The 22,778-nt window shown below is 39.5% G+C and overlaps 2 protein-coding genes across 2 annotated transcripts in view; both read right to left on the bottom strand.

Annotated features, from left to right (window-relative positions):
* Positions 1–3,921: 3,921 nt before the first annotated feature.
* Positions 3,922–15,099, bottom strand: LOC146329353 (protein NLRC3-like). The gene is made up of 6 exons (XM_084714619.1): positions 15,037–15,099; positions 12,143–14,003; positions 11,654–11,827; positions 7,183–7,356; positions 5,800–5,846; positions 3,922–5,572 (listed from the first exon to the last, which is right to left on the bottom strand). The coding sequence occupies exons 2-6, from the start codon at positions 13,900–13,902 to the stop codon at positions 5,037–5,039; spliced, it is 2,691 nt and encodes an 896-aa protein (XP_084570745.1). The 5' UTR covers positions 13,903–14,003; positions 15,037–15,099; the 3' UTR covers positions 3,922–5,036.
* Positions 14,978–22,778, bottom strand: part of LOC146329352 (E3 ubiquitin-protein ligase Midline-1-like) — a gene marked incomplete at its 5' end in the record, with an annotated part of 25,521 nt that continues 17,720 nt past the window's right edge. Inside the window, 2 exons of the mRNA XM_084714415.1 lie at positions 14,978–15,099; positions 18,214–18,366. Coding sequence (XP_084570541.1) covers positions 14,978–15,099; positions 18,214–18,366 — 275 coding nt within the window. The remainder of the gene's footprint in view (positions 15,100–18,213; positions 18,367–22,778) is intronic.

Genomic DNA, 22,778 nt, shown 5'->3' with positions numbered 1-22,778 from the left:
CATCCCCTTTAAAAATATATTTTTATGAACGTGTTTTTCTGGCATTATTTTAGTATTTTTCTGTAGGATAATAACCATCAGTGATCAGATTCAAATTTTAGACTTTAGACTTTTAGAAAATGTGTTATCCAGAATTACTCTGTGAGAAATGTATTTTATAAGACTATAAACATGTTATTTAAACATTAATAATAATAAACTTCCACCAAGAATCAACAAAAAATACTCACATGGGAAACGGCTGGAAAGAGTTACAAAAATAAAACCAAAAAAAGTTGGAAGCACTGTTTGTAAGAAGTCAGAGGACTTTATTTCAACCTGTGCTGAGACAAGCAATGTTACAACCATCCCTGGCCTCCCCTACTTTATTTTTAATTGAGTCTTTTTTGCATTTTAATGTCTGGAAACTGGAAATTGAGACCACTTGTGAAGTTTTATTGACAGAGACAGTGATGGTTGCTAAGCAACCAAAATGCATTTCCAACTATGCAAAAAATAAGTCGCGGCGTCAGTATACCCGCCTGGCCGAAAAAGGCAAAAAAAAAAAAAAAAAAAAAAAAAAAAGATCATATTTTCTTTGCCTTTTGTATGAATTACATATAAAACCTTTTAGGAAAAGTCAGGTACAACCATTTTTATAAAGGTGCTTTTCCAGGTTTTGGTCTGATTTTATCAGTAAAGTCACTTTTTAAATGTTTTTTTTTTTTTTTTTATCCAAATACATTCCGTCTTTTTGTCTTTTTAATCATTACTATATAGCACAGCTCAGGGGGCCACAGCTCAGGGGACACAGCTCAGGGGGCCACAGCTCAGGGGACACAGCTCAGGGGACCACAGCTCAGGGGACACAGCTCAGGGGACCACAGCTCAGAGGCCCACAGCTCAGGGGACACAGCTCAGGGGACCACAGCTCAGGGGACACAGCTCAGGGGACCACAGCTCAGGGGACACAGCTCAGGGGACACAGCTCAGGGGACCACAGCTCAGGGGCCTCCTTGTGGGTTAATGTGGCCCTCAGTTTAGAATAAATTGTCTGCAGTAAATTTCAAGGGACATATCAAACCAAGAACTGCTCCTTCAATTGTTTTTGTTTGTTTTGCAGATGAAACTTTTGGACTTTCGATTTTTTTTAATATTAGTGAAGTATAACATAAAGAATGAATAATTTATATTAATAATTAATATTCCATAAACGTGTAGGTGGCAAAAGTGCCTATAATAACTCCTCTCATTTTTATTAGAATATTACTCTTCTTACTTCTTTTGGTGGAATAATAAAGTTAGTACTGTTGAAGTTAACTACAGTTTTTTTCTAAAGGAAGACAAGAAATGTGTTTTTTCAAAGAAACCCTGTCAAAGTTTAAATGAGGACGATAAAATAATAAACTGTCCCTGTCGCTGAGCTCTGACTGCTGAACTCTTGGACAGTTGCGCCATCTAGTGTTTGTAAAGTGTTAATAGCAGCCAGAGTTTTCATGAGTTCTTCAAACATATTTAAGATGCTCACAAGGACTTTACTCAGATTTGATTAATACAGTTGAATATTATAAAATTTATTGAGAAATTCTGAGGCAGAAATCAACATCAGTCATGAGCTGTGATCACCTGCAGCCTTTTAATTATCTACAGTAACTGAGCAGAAAACTACATATCACAAAGAAACTTTAAAGGTAGAATCAGCAGGTTTTGTCTGTTCAAATAAGAACATGAGGGAGATAAAAAAAGAAAAAGAAAAAAGAAATTTTGATTTTGATTACACTAAAGTTAAGGGAGAAAATACTTAATTCAGGTGAAATTACCCTTTATTGCAGCCACAGCATGATACATCTATTGTAAAGTTAATGTTTGGTACCAGAAACACCCTACAGTGACATCATGGGAATATTAAAGGGACAGTTCACCTCAAAATCAAAACTATTTTTTGGAACTGTTGTGCCATTTATCCATCTAGATAGTTTGGTGTGAGGTGCTGAGTTTTGGAGAATAAAATGAACTTACATTGTGCCTTTGGAGGATGTGCCTTTAATACCCAATCATGATACCATCACCTGTTACCAATGAACCTTTTTACCCTTTCGATCATGTTGTAGACATCAAATTCAAAATGAGTTTATATTTACAAAAAGCAATAAAGTTTATCAGTTTGAACATTAAATATCTTGTTTATTCAACTAAAAACAAGTTGAAAGGTTTGACAAGTTATTGCATTCTGGTTTTATTTATGTTTTCCACAGTGTTCCAGATATTTTGGACTTGGGATTGTAATAACATGAAGGCTTCTTGGACTTTTGTTGTTCATATATGAGACTAAAACTATTAAAATCAGAGAAGTGTTGTTGTGTTTTGCCTCCAGTCTTAAAGTCAAAGTCTACAAGTCACCACATGTCACTGTGCTGCAGAGTTTGAATCTTTTATCAGCACAAATACAAACAAAGGATCAAAGATTCATGAAGTTTCATCAGCCGTCACTAAATAATAATTCACTGAAAGGAAAGGAGTATTTCACAAGATCACAAACCTGTCTCAGGTGTTCAGCTCCTCACAGCTGTCTGTCTTCATCGTGGACACTTTTAGTCTTCACTTCTTCATCCAGTGAGGAGCTCAAGTTACAAAGAACCAAATGTGGAAACAAAAAAAACATCAACTAGACAAAACTGAAGAGTCTGAATCTTCCACCAACACACATCAACACAAACAGAGCAGGTTAAAGCTCCACCTTTATATACACACAAGATGGCTGACTCTGTCAATTATCCAATGAGACACACAGATGTCCCGCCTCTGAAGGATGTTGCACCTACAACACAGAAACTTCAAAATAAAGGTACAAAACAACATTATATCTAAAAAGAAATAAAGCTAACCGTGAAAAAAACACAACTACTGTAAAAACTGAAGTCTTATGATAAAATTCCTTCATCTCTGATGTAACTACAGAGAATAAATCCAGGAAGGAGTTAATATAATCTCTCCTCTGTTACTTGTTCTTATCAATAAAGAGAAAATCCTTTTTATACGGGTGCCCACAATCAATTTCACCAATATTTTTACTGCATGGTAAGTTAATATAACACAACTCTTTGTTTTACAGGTGAGAGGAGGACAGACGAGGAAGTCTGTATTTAAAGAGTGAAGAGGAGAGAAGAAAAGGAGGAGTGAAAGAGAAAGTAAGGAAAAGATGGAGGATCCACATTAGTGGTGAAGCAGCTAACAGACGGCGTGCAGTCTGCAGGATGCCTCTCATTAATGAGCCTCTCTTTGTCTTCTGTCTGCAGGAACAGGATGGCTCTGCTGCCCACTCAGGCCTTCTACCTGCTCATCAACAACAGCGGGCTGGCCAGCATGTCCCTCACCATGGCTCAGGTGTACAAAGACCACCAGGACGAGGACGGCTTCCTCTACATGACCTACGCCTCGCAGGAGATGTTCGGACACTGACCAACTGCTTCCTGTCTTATATTTTATTCAGTGTTAAAAGCCGCCGGCCTCCATATCTGCTGTAAATAGAAAATATCTTGTATATATTGTAATATTTGTTGTACATGTTGATTTGTGTAAGATGGATTTTTGGATCCAATAAATCTGAAGTCAAACTATGAACAGTTCATGTTGTGTAATTTTTTTGACGACATTAGAAAAATCAAGGCCAACAGTAATTTGTATTTAATGTAGAGTTACAATGATTAGTTGATTGAAAGAAAATTAGCTGCAAACTTTGATGAATTGTTTCAGTCATTTTTTATGCAAAAGTTTCACATTTGTTCACTTCAGCTTCTTAAACATGAAGATTTGGGAAACTGAATGTTTTCCACAAAGATTAACTGATTAATAGTGAAAATAACTGTCAGATTAAACGTTGGTTGCAGCCCTGATTTAAAGCTCCTGCAACTTTTTAAAGTTTTTCTCTTTCAGAAAACAAACTTTTCTGACGTCTCCCTCACAGACTTGATGTCACATACAGGGGTGTGTCCAGACATTTTGATGGGGTGACTGACTTATTTTTATTTTTATTATTAAATTGAAAGAGTGCTAATTTCAAAGACATCATTTAATTATTAGACAACTGAGAGTTAAATCATCTCCGTCAGCAGAGATGTCAGCTCTCTAAGATCTGACAGAGTTGATAATGTCTAACATTTTTTCATTTCACAGCGTCGTCACAGTGAGCAGCCATTTTATTTTTTAAAGTGTCTCAGAGTCTCTTAATGTTAATCAAAATATTTAAACCATAATTCTTATTGATCTTTGATTTAGAAGGACTACAGAGTCCACATATTATGGCTGAGACACATCTGATAGAAATATTATTGAATGAATTGATCTAAAAATAGAAAGTTTACCAGTGTTTGTATTCCCACCTTTTATAAACCAGGAAGTGAGACAGGGGTCCTTAGGGTATAGCTGACCCTTTTTATGCCTGATGTAGAGTTGTTGGAAATCTGGGACACAATTTTAAAGGTCCAACATTTTCATAAATAATTGATTTTAAAACAAAGGTGATTATAAGAGAACATTTTTACACTGATGTTATCAGTAGGTATTGTTAGTTTTACATTTTGAAGCTTTTAACACATTTAAGTATAAAGTTCAATAAATCAATGATTAAATACTCAATGAAGTATTTCTGATTTTTTAACAATATTTTACAGAATATTCAAGAACAGAATAAAATATAAAACACATGTGACATCAAAGATATGATCAGATCACAGCATTTATCATTCAGACACACGTTACATGAGAAGAGATGATACAGAGATCTCAGAGCTCAGATACATTACATAACTAATGTCAAACATTTTATAACAACATCACATTTATAAAAACTGTAGAATCTGATTTGTTTCACTCTGATTTCATTTGATCTGTCCAAGAAAAAAAAACACATTTTTGATGATTTATATGTGTGTAGATATGTGTTAATTGTATATACATGTTTATTTATGTGAGTTTCTTTTTTAAGGTTTTTTAAAATTAGATGAACTTTCAGCAAAGTAAATACACACGGAGACAGAAAGTGTGTGTGTGTCTCCCTCCTACAGTGAACACAGAGACACTGAAGAACCAGAGAGCATGTACCAGACTCTAAATCCAGGATAAAGAGGTTGAGTGAATGTGGTGTTGAAGGTGTGGAGGCGGATCAGTGTGTCAGAGGAGACTCTGTAGAAGGACAGAGAGCCAGCAGAAGAGTCCACATACACTGCTACTCTGTTAGAGACAGAGGAAGAGAGGAGGTCTGTTCTTCTCTTATTGTGACAGACAGAGTAACCTCTAACATCAGAGCAGCTCAGACTCCAGGACTGATTATTCCGTCCAAACAAACAGTCTTCACTCTTTCCTCTCCTCCTGATTCCTCTGTAACTCACTGATATATCAACCTCTCCTCTCCACTCGACCTCCCAGTAACAGCGACCAGTCAGACCATTTCTACACAGCAGCTGACAGAAGAAGTCAAACCTCTCTGGATGATCAGGATATGGCTGCTTCTCCACACATGTCACCTTCCTGTTGTTGTCAGACAGTTTGAGGTTTGTGTTTACTGTGTTTGTGTCGACTGTGAGTTCACAGGCATCTGATGGAGAGAACGAGACACAACACAGCAGCAGTTTATCATCTAACACACCTGATGGGTTTATTTGTTGCTTCATTAACAGACTGACTGTTAATTAGATCAAAACTTCTCATCTTTCTGGATCTCCTTTCAAACTGACAGTTGAATGCAGATACAGAAGCTTTTGCTTTAAACTACTTGAACATGAGCCGCCTTGTTTTCATGAATCACAGTGAACACATACTTACACTTCCTCACACCAGGTTTCAGCCTCTGCTCTCCACCATGATCCACCCTGGAGGAAGAAACAAAGTCAGAATGAACCTTCAGAAGCTTCTTCATCAATGATCTTCATAAACCTTCACTCAGATCCACCATGAAGACAAAACAGCTGCATTTATAAAACACATTTCACACACAGACTCAGTTCAACTTTACATCAAATACTCAGAAGAAAACAGTCAAAGAATAAAAAGGTCAGACAAGAAGGAAACATCCAAAACATCAAGACAGTAAAATACTAAAAGATAAAAATATAATTTCTCGTGTCTTTAATTCAGTGGTCAACAGAAATGTTGGGGCAGTGGTGACCTAAAGGTTTGAGAAACAAGCTTGTGTCCTGGAGGTCGTCAGCAGGATAAATCTGGGTGGAGAAATTGAAAGAGCAGCTCTTGCCCCTCCCTCATTACCACCACTGAGGTGCCCTTCAGCAAGACCCTGAACCCCAACTGCTCCAGTGGAGCTGCTCTGGCCGGCAGATCAGACTGTGGTTGTACTGGGCAGCTTCCAGCTGTGAATGTGTGTAACTGTGTGAATGTGATCAGGACGTTCCTGAAAAAGAGAGCATTGCTCTCAGTCAAACTCCCCTCAATAAATAAAGTTCAAATAAAGTCAATTATCACTTTGAGTGTGATTGAGCCTCAAATTCTACAGACTGCTCCTTTAAGAGGTTCAGACAACCATGGAAAAAAACAAGGTGAAATAGTGATGTCATCAATTTATTCTTTGAACAAACACAATCAAACAGACCAGACCATCATTTCACACACGTCAAATGATGCACTTGGAACATGTCACTGTTTATATGTATCTGTTTATTAGTTGAGGATTATTATTATTAATAATTGATTTCTTTAATTACCTATTGAGTCAGACTTTATTTGGATAGTCCACCTACAGATAGTTTAGAGAGTATTTGTAACATTTCAACAATTCAACTGTTTCAGTTTATCTGCAGATGTTTCACAGATTATCTATAGAGTTTAGGTGATAATTCATCAAACATTATACTCAACATATGTTACACAAACATTCAACAACTTGGACACAAATATTCAACAAACAATTAGTAATCCATTTGATTGATCTTTGTTGAGTTGTTGAGTTTGTGTAGCTGGTTGAGCGGTGAGCAGACAGGTTGGTAGTGCTGTGTAACTGGTCAGTTGATGGCAGACCAGCATGGACATACTGGTGTAACTGGTGAGATGCAGGGACTCTCAGGGACTCTCAGCACATCAGTTACTGTCTTCACTGTTATCAGCAGTGTTGCTGCTACAGACTGTGAACCAACAGTCCTCAGCTTGTCAGTGTGACACACAAACAGTGTGTGAGCTCTTGTTGTGTGTTCATACCTCAGAGTGTCCAGTCTCCAGTGTGGATCCTTTAGTCCAGCAGACAGAAGCTTCACTCCTGAGTCTCCTGGATGATTGTAGCTCAGGTCCAGCTCTCTCAGATGGGAGGGGTTGGATCTCAGAGCTGAGGCCAGAGAAGTACAGCCTTCCTCTGTGATCAGACAGCCTGACAGACTGGAGACACAGTAAAGTTGCTTTTAGCCCAAAACAAAACCTTCTTAATCATTGTGGGCAGACATCAGACATCTGTGAGATCAGAAAAATATCTTGAAATCTGTGCTGCTCTTTAGCTGCTACATGTTCCACCTTCTTCACCAGATAGTCTCTAACTGTGTCTCTCTGCTGTTTGCTGCTGGACAGGTAGTGTACAGTGGCTTCATCACAGCTTGTTTGATGAAAAACACACAGATGATCCATAGAGCTGGAGCCTATCCCAGCTGACACTGGGCGAGAGGCGGGGTTCACCCTGGACAAGTCACCAGTTCATCACAGGACTGACACAGAGAGACAAACAACCAATCATGTCCACCTACGGACAATTTACAGTCACCAATGAACCTGTTATAAGCTGCTATTATGAACCTGCAGGTCTTCGGTCTGTGGGAGGAAGCCAGAGTACGCTGAGACATTGCTGTGAGCCAACAGTGTGAACCACTGAAGCACCGTGTCGCCCCAAACTGATGAGAGCAGTGAGACTGAAACACTGACTGACACAGTTAAGTTGTGTGTCGTAGAAACAAATCAGTCATCTGGAAGATCATCTTTTATATTACATATAGTCTTTTGATCCATTGTTAATGTAAAAATACTACTTAAAGACTCTGGAAATGTTGCTTTAAATAGTAAAAATACAAAGACCAGGGGTCTTCACCTGGACCTCTTAGCTGATTGATAGACAAAGCTGGAGCCTCATACTCCACATATTACACTGAATATTTTCACATGTTTCTTGTTGCTTTTCTTTTACAAATTGACTGATTTATCAAATAATATGTTGGATTCATGTTTTCAGACACATTTCACTTCTTGAAAAGAAAACTTTCAAATAATGATGGAACAGTAATTTGGGTCCCTGCAGTAAGTCAGGATCCCCTCAGGGTCACAGACTCCCTGTTACAGACCCAGGGTTTAGACCGTTTCTTAAGACTGTGTTGGACGTCATGATTTGATGGACATCAACATGGAAGCTTCATGGAGCATTTTACCTTTAATTAATTCAAATGAAATAATTTGACATCATCTGTCAAATCAGATATTATTACATCAGATATTTATCAGCTAATATATGCTGATACTGATATAGACTGATATAGATGTGATGGACAATATTAGCTGATCATTTATCTGTACCAATATTTATTGTGCATCCTAAAAAATTCAGTATCAGTTTAGTGTGTAAATAAAGTGTAGACTATATTAGGATGTTTTCACTGCTTCATGTTGCTGTCAGACAGACTTTTCCAACAGAGAACTGAAGCCTCCATCTTTGTTCTCTTCAAAGTCACCAAGACTCTTCACAAAAACAGTCATTTCACCTCACAGGACACAGGAGTTGTTGGTCTACTGCTGCCTCAATCACTTAGTTTGTTTGTCTTATTGTGTGACTTCAGTGTTTTAATGTTTGTTCAGATCCAAATTAACATTACATTCCACAGATAGAGGCTCACACACATGTACAAACCCTCACATACATGTTTGATTGTATGATCTCCCCAACTAACAGATCAGAGCAGCAGAAGACCAGCAGCTCCTGTGTCCTGTCAGATAAAAGACTTTTTCTTTCCAAAGGAGTCTTGGTGAGTGTGACGAGATCATAGACGACAGCATCAGTTCTCTGTCTGAAAAGGCTCTGACACAAAGTAAATCAGTCAAAATATTATAAATATTGTTTACACTTAAACTGATATTGGTTTCTGCAAAGTAAAATGACTGTTTGTGTCAAAGGAGTGATATAACAGCCTCAGCTCCCCGTCGCTGAGTCGGCTCAGACTAGAGAGGCAGATTAAGTCGACAGGAGCAGAGAAGTTTTGTTCCACCGTTTGAGGAGGACAACAAGAAATTAATGAGGATTTAGGTTAGTGGAATTAATTGTTCTAATCCTTGGAATAAATTTCTGATTGAAGTGAACTAAAGGGAAGTGAAGAAAAATTTAAATGGCAATATTTCAATTTTGGATTAAAACCATTTTCTCATGTTTTAGATGCTGATATTTACAGTATGTACATTAAACACTAAATTACATGGCTAATATGATATTGTGGGTTTGTATTGATGTGGCCATCCGGAGCTGTGGCCATAAGGTCTCCGGTGCCTGTCACGGCGGCAATCCCCGAACCTGGTGGTGGACACTGGAGGTAAGGGATGCCATCAGGCTGAAGAAGGAGTCTTATCGAGTTTGGTTGGCTCATGGGACTCCTGAGGCAGCCGACGGGTACCAGCAGGCCAAGCCTGCTGCGGACCGGGTGGTTGTGGAAGCAAAAACTCAGGTATGGGAAAAGTTCGGGGAGGCCGTAGAGGAGATTCTGGCAAACCGTCCGGCGCCTCAGAAGAGGGAAGCAGTACCCTGCCAATACTGTTTACAGTGGTGGTGGGGGAGCTGTTGACTTCGACTGGGGATATTGTTGGACGGTGGAAGGAATACTTCGAGGATCTCCTCAATCCCACTGACACGCTTTCTGTTGAAGAAGCAGAGGCTGGGGACCCAGAGGTTGACTCATTCATCACCCAAGCTGAAGTCACTGAGGTAGTTCGGAAGCTCCTCAGTGGCAAGGCACCGGGGGTGGATGAGATCCGCCCTGAGTACCTCAAGTCTTTGGATGTTGTAGGGCTGTCTTGGTTGACACGCCTCTGCAACATCGCTGAGTAGTTGGGGACAGTGCCTCTGGACTGGCAGACCGGGGTGGTGGTCCCTCTATTTAAGAAGGAGGACCGGAGGGTGTGCTCCAACTACAGGGGGATCACACTCCTCAGCCTCCCTGGGAAAGTCTATTCCAGGGTACTGGAGAAGAGAATTCGGCCGATACTCAAACCTCGGATCCAGGAGGAACAATGCAGTTTTCGTCCAGGTCGTGGAACACTGGACCAGCTCTATACCCTCCACAGGGTACTTGAGGCTTCATGGGAGTTTGTCCAACCAGTCCACATGTGTTTTGTGGACTTGGAGAAGGCATTCGACCGTGTTCCTCGTGGCATTCTGTGGGAGGTGCTTCGGGAGTATGGAGTTCGGGGCTCTTTGCTAAGGACCGTACGGTCTCTGTATGACCGGAGCAGGAGCTTGGTTCGCATTGCCGGCAGTAAGTCAGACCTGTTCCCGGTGCATGTTGGACTCCAGCAGGGCTGCCCTTTGTCACCGGTTCTGTTCATTATTTTTATGGACAGAATTTCTAGGCGCAGCCAGGGGCTGGAGGGAGTCCAGTCTGGGGACCACAGGATCTCATCTCTGCTTTTTGCGGACGATGTTGTCCTGTTGGCTCCTTCGAACTAGGACCTTCAGCAGGTACTGGGGTGGTTTGCAGCCGAGTGTGAAGCAGCTGGGATGAGAATCAGCACCTCCAAGTCTGAGGCCATGGTTCTCGACCAGGAAAAGGTGGCTTGCTTCCTCCGGGTCGGAGGAGAGTTCCTGCCTCAAGTGGAGGAGTTCAAGTATCTTGGGGTCTTGTTTACGAGTGAGGGGAGGATGGAGCGCGAGATTGACAGATGGATTGGTGCAGCGGCAGCACTAATGCGGTCGTTGCACCGGTCTGTCGTGGGAAAGAAGGAGCTGAGCCGAAAGGCGAAGCTCTCGATTTACTGGTCATTCTACGTTCCTACCCTCACCTATGGTCATGAACTTTGGGTCGTGACCGAAAGAACAAGATCTCGGATACAAGCGACTGAAATGAGTTTCTTCTGCAGGGTGGTGGGGCGCTCCCTTAGAGATAGGGTGAGGAGCTCTGTCACCCAGGAGGAGCTCGGAGCAGAGCCGCTGCTCCTCCACGTCGAGAGGAGTCAGATGAGGTGGCTTGGGCATCTATATCGGATGCCTCCTGGGCGCCTCCCTGGGGAGGTGTTCCGGGCATGCCCCACTGGGAGGAGGCCCCGGGGAAGACCCAGGACACACTGGAGTGATTATGTCACTCGGCTGGCCTGTGAACGCCTTGGGGTCCCTCCAGAAGACCTGGAGGAAGTGTCCAGGGAGAGAGAAGTCTGGGTGTCCCAGCCCCGGATAAGCGGAAGACAATGGATGGATGGATGGAGTTTCCAGAGGATTTAAAGCTGCTAATGTTACCTTTGCTGAACATTTTAAAGAAATTCTGACATTTTCACAAAGACAGACATTTCCAGAAAGTCTGTCAGAAGAAACTGTTTGTTCTATGTGAGTTTAATCTAGAAGTGAAATCCAGTAGATGTTGGGATCTTTTTTAATAGACATTAACTTGTATGTCAAGTAACATTTAAATGCTCCTCTGTTAAACAGAAAATAAATCCTGACCTGAGAGTTTCCAGTCTACAGTGTGGACTCTGGAGTCCAGCAGAGAGACGCTTCACTCCTGAATCCTGCAGGTCGTTGTTACTCAGGTCCAGGTCTCTCAGACTCGAGGACTGGGAGCTGAGGACTGAGGACAGAGCTTCACAGCTTCTCTCTGACAGATTACAGCCACTCAGCCTGAAGGAGAGTTAGAGATAAAGACAAAAACTGAGACTGTTTCTGTCACCTACAATATAATAAAACACATTTCTATGACTGCCCTTATTTTTCCATGATTAGTGTTTTTATTGTGTATATTACTGGGATCTAACAGCAACTGATGAACATTTCTAAAATTATAGTCACATCTCTGGGATCATAATAATTTTAACCTCAAGTGAACTACAATGTGATGGTGATTTTTTTTCAATTTCATGACTGCATTAATCTGTGGAGACACAATTAAACTCCACATGTGATGACATTATTATCTGCAGTTATCTGTGAACCTACAGAGCTTTGTTGGAGGCTTTGACCACTGGCAGCAGCCTCAGAAGAACCTCCTCTGAAGCAGAGTATTTCTTCAGGTCAAACACGTCCAGATCTTTTTCTGATGACAGTAAGATGAAGACCAGAGCTGACCACTGAGCAGGAGACAGTTTATCTGTGGAGAGACTTCCTGAACTCAGGTACTGTTGGATCTCCTCCACTAGAGAACCATCATTCAGTTCATTTAGACAGTGGAACAGATTGATGCTTCTCTCTGGAGACAGATTCTCACTGATCTTCTTCTTGATGTACTTGACAGTTTCCTGATTGGTCTGTGGGCGTCTTTCCTTTTTCAGGAGGCCTTGAGGGAGTCTGGTCTGCAGAGAAAGACCCAGGAGGAAACGGAGGAACAAGTCCAGGTGTCCAGTTGGACTCTGTAAGGCCTTGTCAATAGCAAACCTTTGGACCTCTGTCACAGATGTTTTGCTGAAAAACATTTTCACACGTTCACCAAGAGTTTCTGCAAGTTCAGACATCACATTCTTGTTTCTGTTGATGAGCGACATCTCCACATACAAAGCTGCCAAAAACTCCTGAACACTCAGATGGACGAAGCTGAACATCTTCTTGTCTTCATCATCCTTCCTCCCACGTTCCTCTTTAAAGATCTCTGTGAACACTCCTGAACAGTTTGAAGCTCCACTGACATCAATGCCGCTCTCTGTCAGATCTTTCTCATAGAAGATCAGGTTGCCCTTTTTCAGCTGGTGGAAAGCCAGTTTTGCTAATGACTTAATGTACTGAATGCATTTTTCTGGGTCATACTTGTCTTTTGTCTGATGAACCTGAAACCACAGGAATTCAGTGTACATCTCAGTCAGGGTCTTGGGCAGCTCTCCTCCCTTTCTGGTCTTCAACATGTCCTCCAGAACTATAGCAGTGATCCAGCAGAAGACTGGGATGTGACACATGATGTGGAGGCTTCGTGATGTCTTGATGTGGGAGATGATTCTGCTGGTCTGCTCCTCATCTGTGAATCTCTTCCTGAAGTACTCCTCCTTCTGTGGGTCAGTGAACCCTCTGACCTCTGTCACTATGTCAACAAAGTCAGAATCAATCTGATTGGCTGCTGCAGGTCGTGTGGTTATCCAGAATCGAGCACAGGGGAGCAGATTCCCCCTGATGAGGTTTTCCAGAAGCACATCCACTGAGGTGGACTCTGTAACACCAAATTTAACTTCCTGGTTTTGTTCAGAAGAACAGTCCATTTCAAGGCGGCTCTCATCCAGTCCATCCAGAACAAACAGAAGTTTGAATGTACTTTTGTCAAAGTTTGTGTTTCCTGATGACTGCAGAGATGTAAAGATGTAATTAAGAGCTTCTTCTGGGATGCTTCTGGTCTCCCTGATACATTCATGAAGGAGTTCTGCCAAACGAAACTCTTTACCTTTCCGTAAATTCAGCTGGCGGAAGGTGAAGGGGAAAATGAGATGCACATCTTGATTGGCTCTTCTTTCAGCCCAGTCCAACACAAACTTGCGCACAAGAAATGTTTTGCCAATTCCTGCGATTCCATTGGTCAGAACTGTTCTTATGGATATTTCTTTTCCAGAGGGAGGTTTGAACATGTCACTGGGTTTAATTGTTGTCTCTGTATCTGCTGGCTTCACTGCTGCTTCAATCTGTAAGACCTCATGCTGTTTGTTGATGTGAATGTCACCTCCAGCTGTGACGTACAGCTCTGTGTAGATTTCATGCAGAGGTTGTTTATCCTTTCTTTCCATCCAGGCCTCTTGTACACATTTAAATGTATCCTGGAGATTTGACTGAAGCTTTTGTCGGTAATATGAGATGTGTCGTGGCTCTGGTACTGGAATAATCTCATCTGTGAAACAGAAACAGAAACAGAAACAAAAAACAAGTAAACTGCAGTCAGACAGAATGAGTGGAGCAACAGAGATTAAAAAGTTAAAGTTCAGGTTTGAGCAGCTGCAGGTGTTGCTGCCACCTACTGGTTGAAATGTCAGAAACAAAGTCCTCACAAAGTCATCACTTTCACTTTTCTCCCTCTGTCCATGTACACACACTCACACTCACTCTCTCTCTCTCTCTCTCTCTCACTCTCTCTCTCTCACTCTCTCTCTCTCTCTCTCTCTCTCTCTCTCTCTCTCTCTCTCTCGTACGCCCAGAAGTGCACACATTGTATTTCCTTTATTCTCTTGTTTTTTGGAATCAGTTAAATGATGTTTAGATCTTAATTTCATGTAATTAAACCGATGAAATGAACCAAACTCACCAGTCAAAAATCAGAAAATATCCCCTGTGACTTTGACATCATCCATGAGAGTTATGAAAATATTAGGAGGTGGGTACATTGAGAAAAACAGCTGGTGGCACAAATTTTCCAGTTAGGTTCCTTTAAACCATTGAAAAAGGAGAGGAGGCAACAAGATGACATCTGACCCTGAGTCAGACCTTAAAGCTCAGGAAACCATGAGGACAACGTGATGGAAATATGACTTTTCTGTTTGTTTCATGTATTAATGTGATGAAGGTTTCAGTCTCCTCTTCGCTCCACACACATCTGATGTTTTAGTCTCTTCAGCAGAATCTTGAGTGACGTTTAAGTCACATGATTCATGACCTCATGTTGCATTTTCTTTATATCTGCTAAAAGAAACTGTAAGATTGTAAGATACACAAACTTCTTCACCTCCAAAGATGTTTTGTAATATTTTCAATTTTTTCCATCTTTCCAGTGTTTCCACTGATTTGATCAGATCAGGTTAATTTTCTGTCTGTTCCCATTTTAAGTTTAAGGTAAGAGATTAGTTAGTAGATTAATTGTAGTTAAAACTGTTAAACTAGAGTTTGTCCTTCAGGGCTTCCGTACAGAGCAGAGAATACAGCAGCTTTACCTTCAGTCTGAGAGGAGGAAGGTCCTCTGTTCTCTGGAGTCTGTCCAACATCACTGACATCTACTGACACAAAGACAGACACAGATTATGTGTTATATTTACAGTTTGACTTATTACTCATCTTTCATTAAGTTAATTTAATTACCTTTTCACTTCCATGTGTTTATTTAAATGTCTCTGTGTTCTGTTCTGTAGGTTATATCATTTCATCTTGTACAGCTGATTAGTTGGATTGTGATCTCTGTGTAACTCCACCAATAAATCTTTATTTGTAGCTGCAATTCTTCAATACAATTATATACAAATATTATTTAAAACAGGGAATAAATGAAATCATTCAAACTACAAAAAAATAAAGGATGAGATCGACTATAGAGATAATAAAGGTGTTTCCTGTCATGTGAATGAGACATGAGGTCGATGGATACAGTTAGTGACCTTTATGTGTTTTTATTTTTATTTATTTATGATTCTAAGACAAAAGCCAGAACAGTACAGAATTGTGAGTGTGTGTGTGTGTGTGTGTGTGTGTGTGTGCAGACAGAGAATAAAGAGAGGAAGAGACAAAAATAAATACATGACTACAGATAAAATACTAGTAATAACACTATAATAACTACTATGCAGTTAAAAAGACACAAACAAACAAATAAACAAATAATAATAAAATAAAACTAACTGACAAAGTACTATTGCTGTTATAACTGTTATTACTTTATTACTACTGGCAGTGAAACAGGGTCTGGGTCCAGTCCAGGGGCTCCAGAGCAGACTGGCAGGTCTGACACACCAGGGACCTGAACTATGAAGCAGGTTCAACAAACCCAGCGAGTCTTTAAGTGATCTGACTTCACTAAACTGAACAAAGACGATCAAGGATAAGTGGGTATCAACTCAACTAGACACGAGGACTTTCTCATAAACAGGGTGGAGTTTACGGCATCTGACCAATCACATCATAGACAAGACTCCCGACATCACACCAGAATATTTTACTATAATATTAGATAAATAATAAAGAAGAAGGTGATCATAACCATCATAATCCAGACTGAAGGAAACACTCCTGCAGCTTCCACATGCAGGAAGGACAGAATAATCATGTTAATACATTTATTCTATATCTTCTGTTCAGGATCCTCAAAGACACTTTACATAAGTTAAAATGATCAAAGAAAACACACTAAAATATTTATAACACACAACATTAATAACTTTCAGCTGGAGAAACACTTTTGACTGATAATTTCACTGCTCCAGAACACGAGTAGATCTGACTATAATTACATTTGTGTCGTCCATTAAATTAATGTGCTGCTTAGATGAAGGTTATTCTTATTGTGTGTGAGACAGTTTTAGTTTTATTCTTTCTGCTGCACTCAGTGTGTCAAACTGACTTGGGAGTGAAATATATAATTTAATATATTTACTGATCATCTGTCATCTGATCTACAGACAGATGATCAAACATATTGAATGACAGACTTGTGAGTTTGATCCTCCCTGTTTTATATAGATATATTTAAGAAAACACACCAGTCAGTCAGAGCGCAGTGTTAAACAGACTCGGAGTAAATAAAAAGTAAATATAAAAACATAATTCAAAGTGAACCTCATGATGTGAACAGAAAACATCATCCGTCTGCAGTTTGTTTCCTTGAGAACGTACTTCCTGTTGCACATTATTTTTATATAACGTCTGTACTGAATATATATGTGTATATTTACTGTTACATAAGAAATCACAGAACAGGACTCAAGCAAACACAATATGAACATCATTAATTAACCAGATATGACAAGAAATAAAGTGTAAACTGTGAGATTTTTTTATGTTCAGCACTGAACAACACAAAGCTGATTTGATGACTGAAAATAATTTCAGTCTTTGAAAACAAGATTTAAAAGTTTAATGTAAAACAAAGCAGCCATGTTTGTCTTCTGAGATGCGTTTTTATATTTTTGTGATATTTTTGTTATCGTCATCTTCATTATTTGTTATTGTCTTATCTGATTTACTGTTTTAATGTATTCTATTGGTTTTATTATTTCACTTGTATTTTTCTTCAGTGCATTAGTCTCAACCTGTTTTACTGTTTATATTTTATGGCTTTTTATCAGTTTGTCAGTCATCAGTGAAGCTCTTTGAACTGAACTAACCTGAATGAAAAGTGTTATACAAGTAAAGTTTGACTGAATGAACAGAAGCTAATATTCAAACCCATCTTGTATATATGACTGAAACCAACAGTTCAACAAAGTCTAACATCATGTTTTACTCTCTGTGATGACTTCATGTTGTTTGTGTCACTTTTCTATTGATATATTTAAGAAAAGCTGCTCACATGTAAACTCAGTATCAATGAACAACCTGTGTTTCAGCTGTTCTGTGATTAGATAACTGTCTCGGCATTTTACAAATAATATAGATTCACTGTAGTGTGTTGGTATTTGTATTTTGTGTACTTTGCTGAGCTACACAGGTTGTTTTTTGGATGAGGTTCACTCTTTGGTCCATGAAGACCTCCAGTGTGTGCAGGTATGTGTGCATGTGTCTCTGTGAGTGTTATCAGGTGAGTACAAACCTGTGGAAACATTCAACTGTCAGCATTAAAACCATCAGCTACATGTGATCTGTGTTAAAGACTTAAGATAAATGATAAAAGCAGTGGTAGCTCTGGAAACTGTCCTACTTTTCTACAGCAGGCCAGCTGTTTGCTGCAGCAAACTTTCCTCCAGCTTCATAAAATCCAACATGCTGTTCTCTTTTCTGCCACCAGGAGTCGCTCCTCCATCACTACTGGAACCAGCTCACACTGTATCTGGATCATACAGGGGCTGCATCATGTCAAGGTAGAAGATGAATTTCTCTGTGATCACTCATTTTAAAGGTTCTACATACACAGGCATCTCAGACCAAAACAAACTGACACTACAGCTCACCAGGCTCAGAACAGACAGAACAAGAACAGCAACAGGACAGTACCTGTCTGCTGCTGCAGCAGAGAACACACATCCTCATCAAATACACTAACATTACACTGGAACACATTATATGGTTCTGTGTGTTCTCACAGCAGGCTGGAGCACTTTCGAGTTCTACCACTGTTCTTCACAACACCTTGGTAATAAAATACATTTAAGAAATGCAGAGAAATTCAAAAGGTGTCTGTCTACCAGGTGTGTTGTTGATGATGGTTAGATGGACGTCTCGTCCAACATGAACACCAGTAAGATGAGGAGCCATGATGGAACTACCACTCTGGGCAGTGACTGGTGACCTTCCTGCTTCCATCTGAGGTTCAGTTGAATCCTCCACAGGTTTCTCTGCTGCAAACACACAAACAAACACAAAATGAATGAAAACTCTTTTCATCAGTAACTGAACTGTTTTGAAGTCACTCAGAGATTCAGTTTGGTCACAGCTGATTGAGTAAATACCTGACAGATGAAGACAAACTCATCTCAGTAAAAACAGAATAAATGAATTATGACCATCATTTCTTTGTTTTAACTGCAAAGTCAAAGTAAAAAAAAACAAAACAACAACAACAACAATGGGATTTGGAGTATGTGTTAGCATCTTTAAAACATCACACCAAAGATCATCTAACATAAAGCAGGAGGTCAACATTTTGGGAGATATGCTTATTTTCTTTCTGTCAGAGTTAGTAACACTCTTTTATCTGTCCAGTCAATTTAAGGCTGCTGCCAGAAGCTGACAGGCTTAGCTTAGCACAAAGACTGAAAACAGGTGGAAACAGCTAGCCTAGCTGTGTCCAAAGGTAACAAAATCCACCTACCAGCAGCTCTAAAGCTGTAATAAACACATTATATCTCATTTGTTTAGTCAGTAGAAAAAGAAATTTAAAAAGAAATTATAAAAATGACCAGCTTCTTTTTGTTCACAGGGTTTAAGAGCCAGAATATTTCTTGTCTCTGGTCAGTTGCCAGACAACAACCAGAGACACAAGGAAGTTACTGTGCTGCACCAGAAACAGTCATTATTGGCTGTTAGTCCAAATTACAGGAAACTCAGAATCTTTAATTTGTGGCTGTTGGTGTTAATTTGTGAAGGATCCAACTACATACTTACATATAGACATGAAAGAAATGTGACTCTAAATGAGGTTCCTGCACCTGAAGTTGGCACATCTCTCTTTAATGAACTTTTGACTGCAAGCAAGAAATCATCACATGGAAATGACTGCAAGCAAAACCTTTAACAGAGGATGACTGGACTACAACTGTTAATGAAACAAGCTATTTATCCTATCCTGCTAACCTTTATTTCACTAAAGTTCAATGTTTGAATGTTTTTTTTAAATTTGTTTCATCCACAATTATTGTTCATAATTGATATTTTTCTGGCTTCTGCAAACTGAATTCACCTTTTTATACCCAAATTTGAGCCGACTCTCTGGGCTTCTATGAAAATCAGAAATTAATCCAGCATAACATTCAACCACTAAAACGAATTTTTCTGTTCAAGAATGCAAGTAAATAACTATAATTTTACATCTTAATCAAGAAATAATAAAGTGTTTTACTATTTTTTCTGTTTTTTGTAAAACAGTAAATTTGAAAATTAATGGGTAAGAATAATTATATTTTAGCATTAAAAATATAATTTTGGTTAAAGAGCTTCTACAAACTGTCAGAGAATCACAGAGCAGCTGGTGTAGTTTTGCTCTCAGGCCACTAGATGTCCTCACTCATCTACAGTGAACACAGAGCAGCTCAGTGCTCAGATAAATGCCTTGAGGAGAAGAGAGTCGTATCTCTGGAAAATTCACTGACAGACAATAAGATGTGAAGAAGCATCTTATTCTTCCACTCAGAGTGGTTCTTCAGATTTATTCTGAAAGCTGCTGAGAGACATTTTTACTGAAGAACTGAGAGAATCCTGAGAGACGAGACGGGGCGGAGCCGACCCTGTTACTATGGATCACATCATGTTTTTTGAATAAACATATTCAGTATCTCTACAGTGATTGGTTGACAGTCTGTGTCAGCGAATCACAAGTAAAACATTAATCAATAGTTGATAGACAGACAACTAGAATTCATTACAAATATGTTAGATGTGTAAACCAGTGTTTCCAACTTTTTTTTTTTCTGGGGATCCACTTTTTAAAATGACTCAATTCTAGGCATGCCACGATTCACTCAACTCACGATACAATTCGAATCACGATTCGAATCATGTACAACACAAAATTAATTTACAGGCAAATGACTAATATTCTTATCTTTATTATTTCTCTTACATTTCTCTCTTATTTCTCCAGCCTTTTCCTTTTTAAAAATACTGTAGTGTTTTCTCTTATGCTCTTTTCAATACATAGTTTGCATATTGTGTTTGTCTTGTCTATTATCTTTTCTCCTTTTTCATTTACTGTCTTTGGGAAGCCAAAATGTTTCCACACCTCGGACTTGAAATTGCTCGGTGCCTCCGCAATTTCAACCTCGCTTTCGAGTTTGACCCCCGCCATGGGATTTACACCAGGCGTGCCTGCGCCGCGGAACGGCTGCGCCGCGGTTTTGCTCCGTCATGCACACGACTTCAATTTACACCAGCAGCGTTTCAGAAGTGTTTCAGCAGCGGAGCATTTTGCCCATCTGATTATGTTTACTTGCTCTGATTTTGTTGATGAAGTCCTCTTTCCTTGCTCTGTGTGCTTCTACCATGGATAAGCAGACTACGTAGTTAAATTGTTTCTTTTCTGTCTGTCTTTATGATCGCGAGTCTGCACGGGGTGTTTTATTTTGAAAATCAACCGGATTCTCTCCTGTTTTCCGTGCCTGACTTCCTGCCCGTTCGACCAGTTCTGTGCCAATTGACGCGCCATCCGTCGAAAATAGACTCGCTGCGTATTCTCTGCGGAGCGGAGCACCGAGCCGCTTCTGGAACGCTGCTGAGACGCACCGCGGCGCTTCTGTTGTAAATTACAGCATTGACTAGAATGGGTTCTATATCTTTGCGTGCCGCGGCGCAGCCGTTCCGCGGCACAGCTGCGCCTGGTGCTTTTCTTTTCTCTCGCTCGCTCTCTGCTCACTGGCTGCTGCACTGTTTGTTTTTGACCTGCATAGGCACGCTGCGCACCCCGACTTCCTGTTGTAGCTGGAGCGGCGCTAGCACGTCACACGTAGCGCCGCATATAGTGACGTTGAACAAGAACGTAGTTTAACTTGAGTGCGCCCTCTGCTGGCCTGGAGGCCACATCGCGATTCATGGTTTAATTAAATCGATTCGAATCGTATTTAAAAAAAAATCGATTTAAATCGATTTTTTCAAAAATCGCGGCATGCCTACTCAATTCACAACAGACTTCATCAATAAATCATGGGAAGAGTTAATTTGTGCATAAATGAATGTACCTGATCACTTTTATTACTATTTCTGCATCACCTTATATTACCTTAATTCATGTTACTGAAGTCATATACATGTTAAATATTTGATGAATGAGAAATGAATGACTTCAGGTGAGTTAACAGGTCATCTCATTGTTTTTATTTACTCTCATCAGGAAAACAGTATTTACAGATGATATATTTTAGCCAACAAATGAGACAAAGTGAATTTAAGCAGAATTAACAGGGTCTTGTTTTTTCCTCTCAAAACTAAAATAATAGACATGTTTTAAATGCTTTATAAAAGATTGACTTCACATATAAATCTTAATTTTGCTGAATTTCTTCCACAGTCTTTTATGTATTTGGTGACACAGAACAAGGGAACACTTTACACATCTATTAAAAGAGTCTGTAGGAGAGGAGTGAGTGAAGTTAAACAGTGTAAAATAAAATCCTCTGTGACCCACCTGAGGGTCACGACCCAGTCTCTGTGAAAGACTGGTGTAAACTGAAACAGCTCTCATACATGAAACCAAATAAGTCCATGAACATGTGTGTGTTTACTCTTCGCCCTATTGACACACAATATTTAACCTGTAAATATTTTCAGCATTCAGTCCCACTGAGACCTCTGAACTCATCATCAACCTCAACCTTCATCCTCCCTGAGAGGAAGTTTACTGATTTTAAAGAAAATTCAGATCCAGCAGATTTCCACTTACTGAACTTATTTCCATGAGTGTCTGTCAGTCCAGCTGCTCACTTGTGTCCTGATCAGGTCTGTGCAGAAAAACAGGGTTAGATTCATCTGAGTGTGACGACCTGCTTCAATATTAAAACACTATAAACCAGCCTGAACCTGCAGCACAGGACAAAGTTCAGCTTTTACTGTTTTATTATGAGTTTATCAGATGATACATTGAACCCCGTCATCTACAGCAGTTTAGTTTTTAGTTTAGTTTAGTTTATTTTATTTGCACATTATATATATATACAAAGACAAAAAAATAACAAAAGATTAAAACATTGTGCAGGAGAGGTTGGAAGCCAAAAGGCTTATAAAGATACCTCCCCTATATAATTAATATTGACAACTTCAAGGTGTCAAGACTAAATAGATATAAAACTGATATACAGAAATGGAAGCATACAGGGTGCGATGCATTAACAAAAAAAACAAACAAACATAAAAACAAGACAAACAAAAAAGGGAAAAAAAGAAAAAAAAAAAAAAAAAAAAAAAAAAAAAAAAAGAAAAAAAAAAGCTTATTAAAACTGCTATTTGCTCATTAAAAACTTTTTCAAATGTTTTTTGAACAAAGATAATGTAGAAATTGATTGTAGAGATATAGGTAAATTATTCCAAAGAGATGGTCCTCTGT

Source organism: Lutjanus erythropterus, chromosome 3 (assembly GCF_056507025.1).
Source record: "Lutjanus erythropterus isolate fLutEry1 chromosome 3, fLutEry1.hap2, whole genome shotgun sequence".
Classification (NCBI taxonomy): Eukaryota; Metazoa; Chordata; class Actinopteri; order Lutjaniformes; family Lutjanidae; genus Lutjanus; species Lutjanus erythropterus.
This window is presented reverse-complemented; position numbering and strand designations above follow the sequence as displayed.

What these genes read in the sequence shown, in the direction of transcription:
- LOC146329353 (XM_084714619.1), bottom strand. Translation starts at nt 13,902, where the DNA reads ATGGAAAGAAAGGATAAACAACCTCTGCATGAAATCTACACAGAGCTG. An exon ending in TGTAGACTGGAAACTCTCAG is followed by an intron (nt 7,357 to 11,653) that starts GTCAGGATTTAT and finishes CTGTGTCTCCAG; the next exon opens with TCTGTCAGGCTGTCTGATCA. An exon ending in TGGAGACTGGACACTCTGAG is followed by an intron (nt 5,847 to 7,182) that starts GTATGAACACAC and finishes TTCTTCCTCCAG; the next exon opens with GGTGGATCATGGTGGAGAGC.